Raw genomic sequence first — 15,299 nt, 5'->3', positions numbered from 1 at the left:
CAGAAAACTGGCCAGAACCCATTATTTTCACTGTCCATAACTTAAGTATTTAAACTCTTGCTCTGAAATCCTAGTTAAAACGAGCTGAATGAGTGGTTTTCCACCTGCTGATCTAGGTGAACAGTCTTGGCTCACTGCAGCAGATTTTAACTGTTCTGTGTCAAACTGAGCTTAAAGTCAGATTGCATTAGCTTGTTTTCTCATGGATGTTTCTGGTTATCTGGCCTGCTGCAAAGACTGAAGGGATTTATTTTACATTTTGCTAGTTTAGGCTACCTTTTTTTTTTTTTCCTGTCTTAGACATGTTTTCACATCGGCCAAGTAATTTCATTGTCTTAAGGAATGAGGCAGGTCAAAAGTTCTTATAAAGAGAAGCATTTACCTTTGCTTGCCAGAGGTTTATTTCAAAAAATGATAGGCTTGACCAAGAAGCAACCTTGCTGAAATATGTTGGTGACTGCGGGTGCTTTTTCCATTGGCTACTCTGTTTCAACACAAAACTGACGCAGAACACAGCTGAGACCTAAGTGAATCCACTCCTTGAGACAGAGCCTGAAGATCATCCAGGTTACTGGTTCTCAACATTACAGGCAGAGTGTTATGTGTCTGCTGTGGAAAGGTATTAGCAAGCTCTGCCTCGCCTTTGGACCATGTTCCCCAATCTCATTTTGGTTGTTTCCCTGCCTGCTGATGAGAATGTAATACAAGACCCAAATCCCCTCAGATCTTAGCATGCCTTGGCTTAAACCCTGACTCTCATAGAAAGGCACTTACCTCTTAACAGGCAGCCACACTTCAGCCAGTTTGATAAATGCAATTTTAAGAAAATAAAAATCCTAAAAAATCAGATAAAGTCCTAAATCAAGACAAATGGCACAAAAGAGATGAAAAGAAAGCTTCCTGGGAGAGGAAGAGATGTCCGTGAGAAAGCAAACTGGGCTGAGGCTTACAAAAGCAGAGCCCTTCTCTCTTACAGTGTGTTCATCTTAACTGAGCACAGCAGGAGCTGGCTTCTGTCCCAGCGGCAGGGGATGCTCCCAAGGCGGTGGCCAAGAGCCTGCAAGGCAGCTTTGTCAGCGGGTTCAGTACAGCAGGAAGGTCCTCCTGGCAGAGTCCCCTGGTCCTGCTAGCGGAGGCTGCTGCTGCTGCTGGCCTGAGAGCTGCCCACGCCTGGGTGGTCGGGGCTGTGCCGGTTCTGGGGAAGAAAAGTGAGCAAGAGTAAGAGAGCCAGACTCCACCTAGGATGAGTGAGACGGGAAAACTCACCGGGCTGCAGACACCAGCCGCTCCCATACCTTCTTTTTCTTCTTCTCTTTCTTCTTCCGTTTCCGTTCAGGATCCTCTTCTTTTTTCTTTTTCTTCTTCTTGTGATCTGAATCAGATGGTGTTTCTGTAGGAGAGATGAGGAGCCTATCACCTGTCGAGTTCAAAATTCTCCACTGCCGTAAGTCTGAAGACTAGAGGAAAACCCCTAGTCAAGGGCAACCGCTTTTCTTCAAATGACCAGCAAGGATTTGGAGGCAGTGCTTAAGCTCCTGCCCCAAGGTCCTACTTGCCCAGGAGACCCACATTATGTCAATTTCTTCTTTAAGGAGAATCTGGGAGTCCAGGGCTCATAAGGAATTTGACTGGGTTTTTAACTGAGGAAGGTCAAAACAGATTCAGAATGTCCGGTTTTCTGGCTTTGAAGAGAACCACTTCTTACCTGGGGGGACCGGATCCTGGGTACGGCTCTGTTTGTGCTTCTGCTTATTCTTCTTCTTGGGAGGCTGAATATGCATCAGACGACACTGCTCTGGCAACTGAAGGAACCAAAGGAAGGTCCAGGTGAGTAGAGGGAGGGAATCCCCTGCTCCCATCATCTGTTCTGCTCAGTAAGTTATGAAGGAACAGAGGTAGACAGAAAAACCACCTCCGTGCCTCTCAGGCCTCCCCATGAGGGGACTCACCGGGCCTGTGTGGAGGCGGAAGCCAGCCAGCATGGTCCCTGTGATAGGATTAAAAGAGCCACCAAGAATAGGGGGCTTCTCAATGAGGGAGCGGAGGCTGCTGTTGTCATGGGAACCAGGCAGATCAATCATCCCTGGCAGGTCAGGCAGGAAGTTACTTAGCTTCTCCTTCACTTTCTTCCCACAGAATTTATTATAGGCATGTTCCAGGTTGTAGTGTGTGATCAGATTAGTGCTGCCTGTCAGCTCTGTGCTGCCTAGAAGATACAGGGAGAATAATAATAAGAAAAATTAGTACCAAGAGGAGAGAATTTTTTTTTAAGTCATTGACCCAGAAGGGAAAGTAAATTAATCTTTTAAGTGAGAATTACCCAAAAAAAAATAATTTAAAAAGTTATTTTTAAGAAATAGCAAAAATAGGGCTTCCCTGGTGGCACAGTAGTTACGAATCCGCCTGCTAATGAGCAGGAGACATGGGTTCGACCCCTGGTCCAGGAAGATCCCACATGCTGCGGAGCAACTAAACCCATGCACCACAACTACTGAAGACCACGCGCCTAGAGCCCATGCTCTGCGACAAGCCACTGCAATGAGAAGCCCGCGCACCGCAACGAAGAGTAGCCCCGCTCACCACAACTAGAGAAAAGCCCACGCGCAGTAACGAAGACCCAACACAGCCAAAAATAAATAAATAAATAATTTTATTTAAAAAGTAAGAAATAGCAAAAGTAAATAACATACAATAAACACTAAAAATATAATACTATAGAATGGTAGGTTGGAATGAGAAGGAGAAAAAATAGGCAAAAATCCAAATAGGGCAGCAGTGGAAACTGCTTTAACCCAATGAAGGATACACTCGGACTAACCAGAGTAATAACTTACATGATGCTTATACTCTGTGTTAAGCACTGTGCACTGTTCTGTGTTTCATAAATGTACTAATGAGAAATTATACTTTTGGCCATGACCAGAATAATACAACCTCACAGCTCAGCTACAACCAAACTTAGGGTCAAATATGACCCAGTGGCTTGAGTGTCTTGCTTCCTTTTTTTTTTTTTTAAACTAGCAAGAAACACTAATCACCTTTACAGAGAAAAACAGGAGATTTTTCTAGCTACTGCTACATAACTTTTGTTACCACCATCTTTAGTCTCCTAATAATACCAAATATGATAGCTTTGCCTAGAAGAAAGAAAGGTTTGATTAGAAGCTGGGCAACTAGATTTCTAATCCTAGCCGTCCTCTATGTCTCAGTTTCCGCTTATCTATGGAATGGAGTAAAAGCTACCTTAATTACACAATTTTTCTTAAGGTTCAAATGAAATATTGAAAAGTATAAAGTATTATATAAATGGAAGGCTTTATTAGTATAAATATTTCACAGCTGGCTTTTTTGAAAGAATACAAACTTATGAGTAATTTAACTAGGGTCCAGTGGCGAGGGTAGAAATATCTAGCCTACAATTTCATGTATAGTTATGATGAACACTCAGGGTACAAATGACAAAAGTGACTTGTTTGTAATCATTCACTTGATAAAACTCAGGTTCTGAGCTATGAGCCCACTGAGGGCAGAGAAAATGCCTTGTTCATTCACGTACCACTGGTGCCCAGCACACATTAAATGAACAATGTATTTTTCCTCCCCACCTTCAGGCCTTACGTTATTCTTTTCCTTTGTCTTCCCAAGCCAAATATCTCAGAAGAGTGGTCCACGGTAATGGAAGGAGACTCAGTGCCCCCGTACTTCTCATAACTCAGCACTGCTTCCTGCCATTAAGAGTATCCTGATTTTTTTCCTCTCTGTCAGCTCTCCTTCCAAGTGATTATTCTCAAGGCTCAGGTGAGAAGGCACTCTGTGCTTTTTTGTAAATTCTTTAAGAGTCCATCCAACTTTCTGTTTTGCCCATCAGTTCTATGAAGATGATTTATAAATCTCTCTTCTTCAGTTTCCTCTCCTGACAACTAACCTTCCATTTCCAACATTGTCTTAGTTAATTCACTGCAGATTTAATTTTTTTTTAACTCCAAATCTTCCCCACCTCACTCATGGTTCCTTTATTCTAGTACATGGCACCCACATTCTCCAGATATCTTTAGAAGCAGTACTCAGTTCAAATATCTCAATGGTTTCCTATTCCCTCAGGAAAAAGCTCAAATTCTTTTGACTGTCACTCACGGTTAAACACATCTTACTGTAACTTAGCTTTGCGGCCTGACCAACTGGTACTCCCCTATGTAAAATTGCTGATCCATCCAAACGGGTATCCATCATCTCCTGAAAAAAATACCCCTCGTATTGTTTCCTTTTAGAAAATTTCTTTTAGAAAAATTGACCTAATTATAGGAAAATTCTTCCTAATTTTCCTCACCAGTATGAATTCTTCAAAGTCCAGCTAAAGTGACAACTTATTCTTGCTGTCATGTTGAACAACAAGAAACACATTTTGAAAACCATTACGCAGTTCTTAGTAGTTGTATGTGAGGCATGACCAGAAAATGACGACATTGATCTTGACAAGAAATAACAGTCATTACTTTATCTTTAAACAACATACTTTTCATTCTTAAGTAAAATTAGCTGCTTAAAAGCAAGGACCAGGCTTACTGATCTCTCTTCCCTTCTCATCACATGCTCCCTTTTTACACACCCAGTGTTTGCCCAGAACGGATAGTCAATATCTATCAAGTGATTGATGTAAATAGGTACAATCAGAACAGGTTAAGGTTAAAGAAACTGCTGGTAGACATCAACCAGTAATTAACTAAAGTCAAGTCAACCTCGCTATTTTTTTTTTAAGATTTAAAAAATATTTATTTATTTATTTGGCTGCGTCGGCTCTTAGTTGCGGCAGGCGGGATCTTCGTTGAGGTGCGCGGGGCCTCAGTAATTGCGGCGCGCGGGCTTAGTTGCCCTGCAGCATGTGGGATCTTAGTTCCCCGACCAGGGATTGAACCTGCATCCCCTGCATTGGAAGGCGGATTCTTAACCACTGGACCAGCAGGGAAGTCCTTGCTTCAGTTTTTTCAACTATAAAATGCAGATAACAATGCCGATCTCAAGGGACTATTTAAGTATTAAATACTATAACATAAATAACTGCACTGTGAACCTCAAAGTGTGTAACAATATTCATTATTATTTCCCTCAGCTCTTGATGTAGCAGTAGGACTTGGGATGAACTAAAAGGCATCCTGGAGACGTAACACATCCAGAATGACTCTTGAGGATCTCCCTGGTGGTCCAGTGGTTAAGAATCCGCCTGCCAATGCAGGGGACATGGGTTCGAGCCCTGGTCCGGGAAGATCCCACATCCTGCGGAGCAACTAAGCCCGTGCGCCACAACTACTGAGCCTGAGCTCTAAAGCCCGCGAGCCACAACTACTGAAGCCCACGCACCTAGAGCCCGTGCTCTGCAACAAGAGAAACCACCGCAATGAGAAGCCCGCGCACCGCAACGAAGAGTAGCCCTCGCTCGCCGCAACTAGAGAAAGCCCGCGCGCAGCAACGAAGACCCAACGCAGCCAAAAATAAATAAAATAAATAAATAAATGAATTTATTAAAAAAAATTCTAATCACTTCCAACAGATGAGGGAAACGCCGAGGCCCAGATTAGGAAGGAAGGCAACACACCCCAAACCAACAGGAAGTTTGAGGCAGATTTGAAACTAAGTTCGCAAGGATATTAAATCTGAACTCTCAAGTTGCAAACTCAAACTCTGGATAATTTTTAGTGAGCCATAAGCCACTGTCAGGGACAGGGGCACGATAGAGCGTGAAAGGTGGTCACGGATACCCACTCTTCTCATTCTCAATCCATCCCAAGAATTCATGTCATCCCTTTGCTTGTGAATCCTCAGAGTCTCAGAGTCCGCTCCGATATACAGCTCTGGAATCCCCACACGCGTTGCCTACTTTATCTCTCACCTCTGCCAGCCGGCTGAGAGGCACGCCCATTCCCTCCTCGTTATGATCTGACTGGCTGGCTTTGGCCAGGCCTCGAACTCACCTGGCAGTTCCCGCATTAGGTAGAAGGGGCCACAACCTGCCGCTGACTTGTCAGCGCCGGAAGGGGCCGAGGCCGCGGTTGCGGGCGGGGCGGGGCCGGGCCCTCCACCCGGAGGAGGAGGCGGTGGGGGTGGAGGTTTTCCAGCTCCGAAGCCGAGTGCGGTTGGGGGCGGCGGTGGGTCAGCCTGAGCCCCGAACAGCGCCGTGAAATTCTCCATCGCCCCCTCTGCCCCGGCGCTGTCCCGGTGTCTGGCGTTAATGACTTTCATTGGTCAATCTTTTCCCGGGGTACCGCCCCCTTCCTCCAGGAGCCTCTTACCATTGGATTGCCTCGGGCCCTGCCTACCCTCTTCCGGTAACTACTTCCGGCGCCTTCTGAGAACTTTCCGGAAGTATTACCTACCTTTATTAAATTCTCCTCCTACCTCCGTTCGCCACAGTCATATTCAATAATATGACACATAGAAAAAGCGACAGCTAGGTTAGCCAATAAAGTATCAAATCCCTTTCTCAGTTTTTACCTGCCGTAGAGGCCAATCAGATATCTAATTCCGGGTCCAGAGGTGGTGCATCCGACACTGGGCCCAATGGAAGCCTCAATGGTGGGAGAGGCGGGACCAGACCTACGGACGCCGAAGAGCGGTCGGCGCCCCAAGGGCCGGAAAGATGGCCGTCCTAGCACCTTTAATTGCTCTAGTGTATTCAGTGCCGCGACTTTCACGATGGCTGGCCCGACCTTACTACCTTCTGTCAGCCCTGCTCTCTGCTGCCTTTGTACTCGTGAGGAAGCTGCCTCCTGTCTGCCACAGTCTCCCTACGCAACGCGAAGACGGTAACCCGTGTGACTTTGACTGGGTGAGCGACCCCCGCCTTAGGACCCCGCGACCTTGACTGTCCCTGCCCCTGCCCCTGTGATTGCATCCGGGAGCCCCGAGGTTTACCTTTTTGAGAACATCTGAGGTTCCGAGCCTCTAGCGGACTTAACAGGCTTTTAGGAGTGTAGGGCGTGGATCGTCATCGAGCCTAAACCTCTTGTTTAGGATGGGAAAACATCCGGTTAGCCTGCACAACAGCCTAAGCCTTCTCCCTTTTGAGTCCAAGCTCCTTTCTGTCTCACAGTTCATAGTTGACAACAGACCTACCCAAACTAGGCAAGTACACTGCTTTCCAGAGCTGCTCATTATGTAAAGCCTTTTGAGGAACCAGTGAGTTAAACAAGGCAAGTAGTATACTTGTTTTATTGATGAAGAAATTGATCTAGGCGTGGTTAGGCGACTTGTCCAAGGTCACACAACTAGTGAGTGACTAGGGCTTGAAACCACTCTTCTGCCATGGTATAAGCACGCTCTGTCAGCCATTGCTTAATTCAGTTAACAATTACTGAGTGAGGACTGTTAATGCTACGCACTGTGCTGCATCCTGGGGATGTAAAAATGAATAAAATGGTTAGGGCTATTGAAATGGAATTGTAAAAAATACATTGCAGAGAAATCTATCTCAGACCTCTTGCAGTATTCCCTGAGCTGGAGTGGAGAGACCACTCAGAAAAATAAGTTGAAGCTCTCTGACCTCTGCTGTGTAGCCGCATCTGTGTTCTGGGAAAGGAGGATCACCTGAGTTTTTGTCCTTTTTTCAGCCCCAAAATGAGTCTTGACCTTTAACAGAGCCCACTTCCTTACTTTTATTCTCCATCCCTTGTTTACTTTTTCATACTTCCTCTGTCCTTTCCCAGTGTTATTAATTAGCTCAAATGTAGCCATGCTACTTCAAAAGATTCTATTTTTATCTATACCACTTTAACCAAAATGAGACTCAAACATATAAGTGGTTAGTAATAAAGATTTTAATAAAAGGAGGGACCTTTTATACAATAAATTTCTCTGTATTCTCTTGTCTTAATTGTGTGCAAAATACTGTAAGGTTTTATATTTTCATATTACTCTGTTATGTTTTTTTGTTTTTAAACTATGTAGGGTTTATGGCCAGTGTTTGTTTTCCTGGAAAATCTGTGTTTTGCTGATTTACCTTGGTGATTTGGAAATTAGAATATAAGGTAAATAATGTTAGCAATAACAGGTAAACTTCAAAATTTCAGTGGCTTAACAGAATAAAAGTTTATTTCTATTTTGTTAAATAAAAAGAAAGAGTCAAGTATTTTGCTTTTCCTCTACATACTGTCAGAGTAACCAAATAATTGATAAAGAAAAATTTGAGCTAATGCAGAAGGAGTGATAGCATTTAAAAGTCATGTAGCATTCTCGAATGCAATAATAGACATTGTAGACAATGATCATTATTGTAGACAATAATAGATCATTGTAGACAATGATCATGTAAAGCCATCAGATGAAAGGTTGCTATGTCCTCTGAAGTGATTCAGTAGGGAATACCTAGTACCTCCTATGATGTATTTTTGGCAAAAGATTTGGATTTCATTGTATTCACATCTCTAGATTTCGTTACCATTTTACAAGAAATATGGGAAATAGAGGATCATCATCGTCAGAACGCATACCATGAGTATTGCCAGCAGCCAAATCCAAGAAAGTCAGACAGTTGACAGTGCAAATGACTCAAGGTCTTCAACAGATAAATAGCCTGGGATAGAAAGGAAGAACAGGTATCCTTTAGAGATTAAAGAAGACCAAAGAAACACATTGGCCAAATGCAATTTGTGGTTCTTGCTTGCTTGTTCCTGATTTGAACAAACAACTGTACAAAGTTGTACAAAATCTAATACTTTGTTCTTTGAATTTGAATAAGGGCCAGGTATTAGATAACAATAAGTAATTATTGTTAATTTTGTTAGGTATGATAATGGTATTTTGGTTTGTTTTAAAAAAGAAGTCCTTGGGACTTACCTGGTGGCTCAGTGGTTAAGAATCCACGAGCCAGTGCAGGGGACACGGGTTCAAGCCCTGGTCCGGGAAGATCCCACATGCCGCGGAGCAGCTAAGCCCGTGCACCACAACTACTGAGCCCACACGCCACAACTGCTGAAGCCCGCATGCCACAACTACTGAAGCCCGCGTGCCTAGAGCCTGTGCTCCACAACAAGGGAAGCCACTGCAATGAGAAGCCCACGCACCGCAACAAAGAGTGGCCCCCCACTTGCTGCAACTAAAGAAAGCGCGTGTGCAGCAATGAAGACCCAATGCAGCCAAAAATAAATAAATAAATGAATAAAAATTTTTAAAAAAAGTTCTTATCTGTAAGCAATACATACTGAAGTATTTACAGGTGAAATGATGTAGTTGGAATTTGCTTTAAGTTCCTCCAGCAAAAGAAATGGGTAGCATAGATGAAATAGAACCATATTGGCAAGATATTACTATTGAAGCTGAGTAATAGGGGTTTATTAAGGTATTGTAGGGGTCAGAAATGAGTTTTCCCTTTACCCTTCTGAGGTCTTGCCTGAGACCCCCTAATAAAAGACAGATTAAAGACAAATACAAACAGAAGTTTATTAACATGTATAACTTGTATACAGGGGAGATACCCAGGGAAAAATCAGTAACTCAAAGAGGTGGCTTCCAGCTTATATGGCATCTTCAACAAAGAACAATAAGTTTGTGGAGAAATGACAGGATGAAGGAAAGAGTTTTAGGCTTGCAAGAGCAGAAAACTGTGGAAAGGTAAACTAATGGTAGGTAAAGGCTAGTTTGTTATGTAGATTTCTCTGGTGCTGTTTCCAGGTTGATAGGGTCTAAAGTTATCTCCCCTGATTAGTTTTGTCCTTGGTAGAGGTTGGAGGGACACCTTTGAGAATTTACGTCCTACCTTTCGACAGATAGGTAGAGGGCAGGGAGCTTTGCTTTATTCTACTTCTTCTGAATTGCCTTTAGACTCAAAATAATCCTTATGTCAAAGTGGCATATTTTGCTACCCTCAGTATCCTCTCTGCTTTTGTGTATTGTTTGAAAATTTCCTTAAGAAAAAGCTTGAAAACAATGAATAAACAAGTGAACAACCAAGGGGGCTCAGGTTTATATAGTTACTCTGGAACCCTGTCTCATGCTGTCTTCAACTGATGGCTTTAAGATCATCCCAGCATCATCAAGCCAGCAGGTGAAGAAAGAAAGCTGGACTGCAAGGGCATACATACCCTTTCTTATTTTATTTATTTCTTTTTTGGTACACGGGCCTCTCACTGTTGTGGCCTCTCCCGTCGCGGAGCACAGGCTCCGGAAGTGCAGGCTCAGCGGGCCCGTGGCTCACGGGCCCAGCCGCTCCACGGCATGTGGGATCTTCCCGGATCGGGGCACGAACCCGTGTCCCCGGCATCGGCAGGTGGACTCTGAACCACTGGGCCACCAGGGAAGCCCTACATACCCTTTCTTAACCACCTGGGCACAGAAGAGGCACATCACTTCCATTCACATTCCATTTAGGAGTACTAGTCACACAGTTCTCCCTAGATCGAAGGAGGGAGTCTACCTGCAGTATGCCCAGGAGAAAAAGGAAATAAGGTTTGGAGTATACATGGCCAGTCTTTACCACAGACCCATTCTCTCTCTTTAGAGTATGTTCCTTTTAGTCCTAGCTCTGGTCTCCTGATTGGCCATACTTCCCTTTTTAAATTCATCTTTCCATAATTATAACTGCCAATTCTAATCCAGCTTCATTCTTGAAAACTCTTCCTAATTTCTACTCGGATGTAATATTTAGTAAGGTCTGTCACATTCCCTACCCCCCACTTTACATGTTCATTTCTAAATCCAGTCAGTTGCTTTTTGTTGGAGATTGGGGCTAAAAACCTAAGTCCCTGACTGCTAGCTGTAAATCGCAGTTAATTGGTTCTGTCTGAAGTAAAGATTTGGATCCCTGTATTATAAACAGAAAGGTATGGAAAGCCTCAGACCCTCCCCGTATACTTTCTCTCACAAAGTCCTTGTTATTCTTCATTGCAGTCTTTACTCTTTGAAATTATGTCATGTTTATCGTCTGTCTCACTCATTCACATGGAGCTTACATTCTAGAAAGAGAAAGAACAGTAAGCCAAGGGTACTGAAAACGATCTTTGAGAGCTTTGAAAGGCCTCCTTCAGCTCTCAAATTATATTAAAGGTGCATGGATTATCACTATGAATATTAGGTGGAGAGGAGTGATTTAACTTAAATAAAAACAAATGGAAGAACCATATGTTGTATTAATGGAATATTACTGAGAAAGTTTACCTGGAAAAGTGTTATTTTACCAGGGTCACACTGAGTTGATTGTAATATCTACAGTTTTATACCATGTACTTTATATTAACTGTTTCATACTCATCTCATTTAATCCTCACAGCACCACTTTGAAATATTCAATCAAAGAAACCAAAGCTCAGAGGTTAAGTGCTTTGCTGAAGGGCACCAGCCAGTTTGTGGCAGGGATAGAACTGGAATCTAGATCTTCTGACTGGTGTTTTCCCCACTACACCTTAGCTGACTCCGGTTATTTCGCTATGGTTACCATTCCCAGTGTGGATCTCTGTTGGTTTTTATTACATATTTGGCTCCCTTGCTCACCCAAATCATTTCTGTTCATGGCATTCCTGTCACTCTGATTTCTGTTCCAGAGAGAAGTAGAGATCCTGATGTTCCTCAGTGCCATTGTAATGATGAAGAACCGCAGATCCAGTAAGTGTAGCCTGCTTCTCTGTCTCTCAAGATTAGGACTAGTGACCTCTGAGGTGCTTTCATCCATGTTATGAGAGGGGCGTTATTTGGTGAACTTGTCCATCATTCCGTGCCAAGGCTGAATTTGATCTTGGACTTTTTTTTTTTTTTTTTGCGGTACACGGGCCTCTCACCATTGTGGCCTCTCCCATTGCGGAGCACAGGCTCCGGATGCGTAGGCTCAGCGACCATGGCTCACGGGCCCAGCCGCTCCGCGGCATGTGGGATCTTCCCGGACCGGGGCACGAACCCATGTCCGCTGCATCGGCAGGTGGACTCAACCACTGCGCCACCAGGGAAGCCTGATCTTGGACTTTTATCCTCTTCCCCCTCTCCCATTTCAAAATACTCCAGGAACAGGGGCAAATAATAGGTCATAGGAGCGTGCAGCCCAGCCTGACCTGTGACATCTCTGTGTTTCAGTCACTGTGGAGCAACATATCGGCAACATCTTCATGTTTAGTAAAGTGGCCAATGCGATTCTTTTCTTCCGCCTGGATATTCGCGTGGGCCTGCTTTATCTCACGCTCTGCATAGGTAAGGAGACCGCAAGACTTGGTTGTGGGAACCAAATTCCATCCCCAAACCAGGTTCTCCATAACCTTCTGCCATATCTTATACCTAATTAATTATGTGTGAGCCTTAGATGATAAGAATCTACAGAGATTTTAAGAGGAAGGGAATGTGTCTGTGTATGTCCACAAAATGCACTCTTTGGTGCTTGAAATCTTTGAGTTGCTTTGAAAGTAAATCCGCTGCCCAAGGCCTTATATGTTTCCTGTGACGACTTTTTTCTGTGTTTAGTGTTCCTGATGACATGCAAACCCCCATTGTATATGGGCCCTGAGTACATCAAGTACTTCAATGATAAAACCATTGATGTGAGTACTCTTTCTCCCTCTGTTTCTTGGGTCCCTTGTGGGTGATATTGTAGTTGTGCTCTCTGCTCACTAGGAGGAACAGCGGTGCTTCAGAATGCAAGTCAAGGGCACTCGTTCACTGTGGGATCTAGAGGAGAGGTATAGGGAAGCCAGGGTGAGGAATTAGGTGCTAAAGTCTGAAACTTTCCAGGAGCCTGTGTAATCCGGTTCACTGTTTGTTCTCTGTGTGTGACAGGAAGAGCTGGAGCAGGACAAGAGGGTCACTTGGATCGTGGAGTTCTTTGCCAATTGGTCTAATGACTGCCAGTCATTTGCTCCTATCTACGCTGATCTGTCCCTCAAGTGAGTAGGACAAAGGGAGGGATGGCAGAAATTACACCTTCCCTTCCATTGGTTTTGGCCTTGATCTTTGCATATCGCAACCAAAGGCACTCCCAGCCCCAGCCCCAAATATCTGTACTTCTACTCCACCGGTTCATTCTCTCTCCTTTCACCATGTCAAATAATCTACTCCTCAGGTACGACTGTGCAGGGCTAAGTTTTGGGAAGGTGGACGTTGGACGCTACACTGACGTTAGTACACGGTATGTAAGGGCCTGGGCGGGGGATCATTCAGAGTGATATACACAGATGCATTTACAGAGCACCTTCTGGGCCCTGTAGGTACCAAGTGAGCATGTCACCCCTCACCAAGCAGCTCCCTACCCTGATCCTATTCCAAGGTGGAAAGGAGGTCATGCGGCGGCCACAGATTGACAAAAAAGGACGAGCTGTCTCTTGGACTTTCTCTGAGGTATATGAAAGAGTGGGCAAGTTTTGGAGGAGGGTGTGGAACAGTAGGTAAGTTTTAGAGCCTAACCTGGGTTTAATTCCTAGTTCTGCTACTTGCCCATAAGCTTTGCGAGTGTGGACTAGTTATTAGACCTCATTCATGAATTCACTTAGCAGATTTATACTGTTTCTACCATGTGCCAGACATGGTAGTACTGGGCAACAATTATTTGTTAAGATTTAGTCTCAATGGCTCTTGTACCTATAGTCTTTTTCCTTGGCAGTACATTGGAGATGGTAGCACTTGGCTCACAGGTTTTGTTTTGCAGGTTACATTAAATAATGTAACCATAATTCTTGGCATAGTGACCGGCACATAATACGTATATATCAGTTGACTTTTCCCGGTACCCAAAAAAGGACAGCTGGGTTAGAGTAGATTCCTGTCCTTTGCTTCCTCCTTTCCTAGACTGTGTCTAAATACAATTGACCCTTGAACAAACGGGTTAGAACTGTGTGGGTCCGCTTATGTGGACATTTTTCAATAGTAACTACAGGGCTTCCCTGGTGGCTCAGTGGTTAAGAATCCGCCTGCCAATGCAGGGGACACGGGTTCGAGCCCTGGTCCGGGAAGATCCCACATGCCGCAGAGCAACTAAGCCCATGCGCCACAACTACTGAGCCTGCGCTCTAGAGCCCGCGAGCCAGAACTACTGAGCCCACGTGCTGCAACTACTGAAGCCTGCGCGCCTAGAGCCCATGCTCTGCAACAAGAGAAGCCACTGCAACGAAGAGTAGCCTCCGTTCACCACAACCAGAGAAAGCCCGTGCGCAGCAACAAAGACCCAATGCAGCCAAAATAAATAAATAAATTTATTAAAAAAAAAAAAAGTAACTACAGCACTACACGATCCATGAGGTTGGTTGAAGCCGCCACACGTGTGGAACCACGGATTCAGAGGAACTGTGGCTACGGAAGGCTGGCTATAAGGTGGATTTTTGACTGTAAGAAGGGTTGGCGCCCCTAACCCCACACCTTTGTTTAAGGGTCAACTGTACTTACTTCCCAGACATAACACCCCCTTCCAACCTGAACCCTGATGTGTGCACCTCTTTTGCGCAGGAGAATGTGATCCGAGAATTCAACTTGAATGAGCTATATCAACGGGCCAAGAAGCTGTCAAAGGCTGGAGATAATATCCCCGAGGAGCACCCTGTGGCCCCAGTGCCCACTGCAGTGCCAGATGAGGAGAGCAAGAAGGACAAATAGGATCCCTGCCTCCAGTACTTCATCTCCTGTCAATCCCAGGCGCCTCTGAGGCCCTGCCCTTTCTGTAGCCACAAGCGTTGCCTGACGCCTTGGCCTTTTTTTTTTTCTTTCCCTGTTTGGCTCTGCCCAGGAGGGGCAGGATATTGCTTCTGATTTTTAAGAGGCATCCAGGGAAATGACAGGTATCCTCCAGGAAGGCCTCTACTGCTGTGGTCTGCTATTTGACTGGAAGGAGGGAAAGATCTTATATGGTGGAGGGGGAAATGCTCTCCTTCCAAGCTTGGGCCAGTGTGTCAACTGCTGTGTGCTGCCCACACGTCTCCATCACACGCTGGTTTCATTATTCCTCATAGTGGATATACACAGCCTGCTTAGATTAGATTAAACCCTAACATAACAGGCCAAGATGCAGAGTTAGTGCTAAGATTTTTCCCTCAAGACTCTTGCTTCTTTAAGCCCTTTTGGCTTGGTCTGTGGCCTATATTTAAAAAGTATAAGCCTGTCACTGGTCCCAAGGAGAAACCTTTAACCACAGAGTTTTCTCATTGAAGATAGTATTGAATTATCTCCCTATTTTATGGAGATTGGGAGGAAGGGGAATAGAAGTTTGAGACTTCCTTTGTGTGGTGGGCCCTGGAGGAGAAAGCCCCTGGGCAGGGTCTCACTCACCCTCCTACGTCCTCCCCACACCCAGTTGATGGTTTTCCATAATAAAGAGGCTGGGATTTACTTTTGATTGCGCCTTTGTGTGT

At 44.6% G+C, this 15,299-nt stretch overlaps 2 protein-coding genes across 5 annotated transcripts; one reads left to right on the top strand and one right to left on the bottom strand.

Annotated features, from left to right (window-relative positions):
• Window positions 1-799: 799 nt before the first annotated feature.
• Window positions 800-6,335, bottom strand: MED19 (mediator complex subunit 19). Of its 2 annotated transcripts, none has more exons than XM_033413210.2 (5): window positions 5,967-6,335; window positions 1,950-2,206; window positions 1,706-1,802; window positions 1,296-1,417; window positions 800-1,195 (listed from the first exon to the last, which is right to left on the bottom strand). In XM_033413210.2, the coding sequence occupies exons 1-5, from the start codon at window positions 6,232-6,234 to the stop codon at window positions 1,127-1,129; spliced, it is 813 nt and encodes a 270-aa protein (XP_033269101.1). In that variant the 5' UTR covers window positions 6,235-6,335; the 3' UTR covers window positions 800-1,126. The 2 variants fall into 2 exon arrangements, with proteins under 2 accessions (XP_033269101.1, XP_004264179.2); XM_004264131.3 differs by having other exon boundaries at window positions 1,296-1,390; window positions 5,967-6,315.
• A 175-nt stretch (window positions 6,336-6,510) lies between these two features.
• On the top strand, window positions 6,511-15,283 carry TMX2 (thioredoxin related transmembrane protein 2). Of its 3 annotated transcripts, XM_033413201.2 has the most exons (9): window positions 6,681-6,820; window positions 7,939-8,018; window positions 11,526-11,586; window positions 12,049-12,162; window positions 12,430-12,506; window positions 12,742-12,848; window positions 13,025-13,090; window positions 13,170-13,299; window positions 14,401-15,283. In XM_033413201.2, exons 3-9 carry the CDS (start codon window positions 11,544-11,546, stop codon window positions 14,545-14,547), a joined length of 684 nt encoding a protein of 227 aa, XP_033269092.1. In that variant the 5' UTR covers window positions 6,681-6,820; window positions 7,939-8,018; window positions 11,526-11,543; the 3' UTR covers window positions 14,548-15,283. The 3 variants fall into 3 exon arrangements, with proteins under 3 accessions (XP_004264198.1, XP_033269099.1, XP_033269092.1); XM_004264150.3 differs by lacking the exon at window positions 7,939-8,018 and having other exon boundaries at window positions 6,511-6,820; XM_033413208.2 differs by lacking the exons at window positions 7,939-8,018; window positions 14,401-15,283 and having other exon boundaries at window positions 6,516-6,820; window positions 13,025-13,079; window positions 13,170-13,262.
• Window positions 15,284-15,299: the final 16 nt, after the last annotated feature.

This window comes from Orcinus orca, chromosome 8, assembly GCF_937001465.1.
Source record: "Orcinus orca chromosome 8, mOrcOrc1.1, whole genome shotgun sequence".
Classification (NCBI taxonomy): domain Eukaryota; kingdom Metazoa; phylum Chordata; class Mammalia; order Artiodactyla; family Delphinidae; genus Orcinus; species Orcinus orca.
The sequence above is the reverse complement of the archived record's forward strand: the minus strand, read 5'-3'. Positions and strand labels throughout refer to the sequence as shown.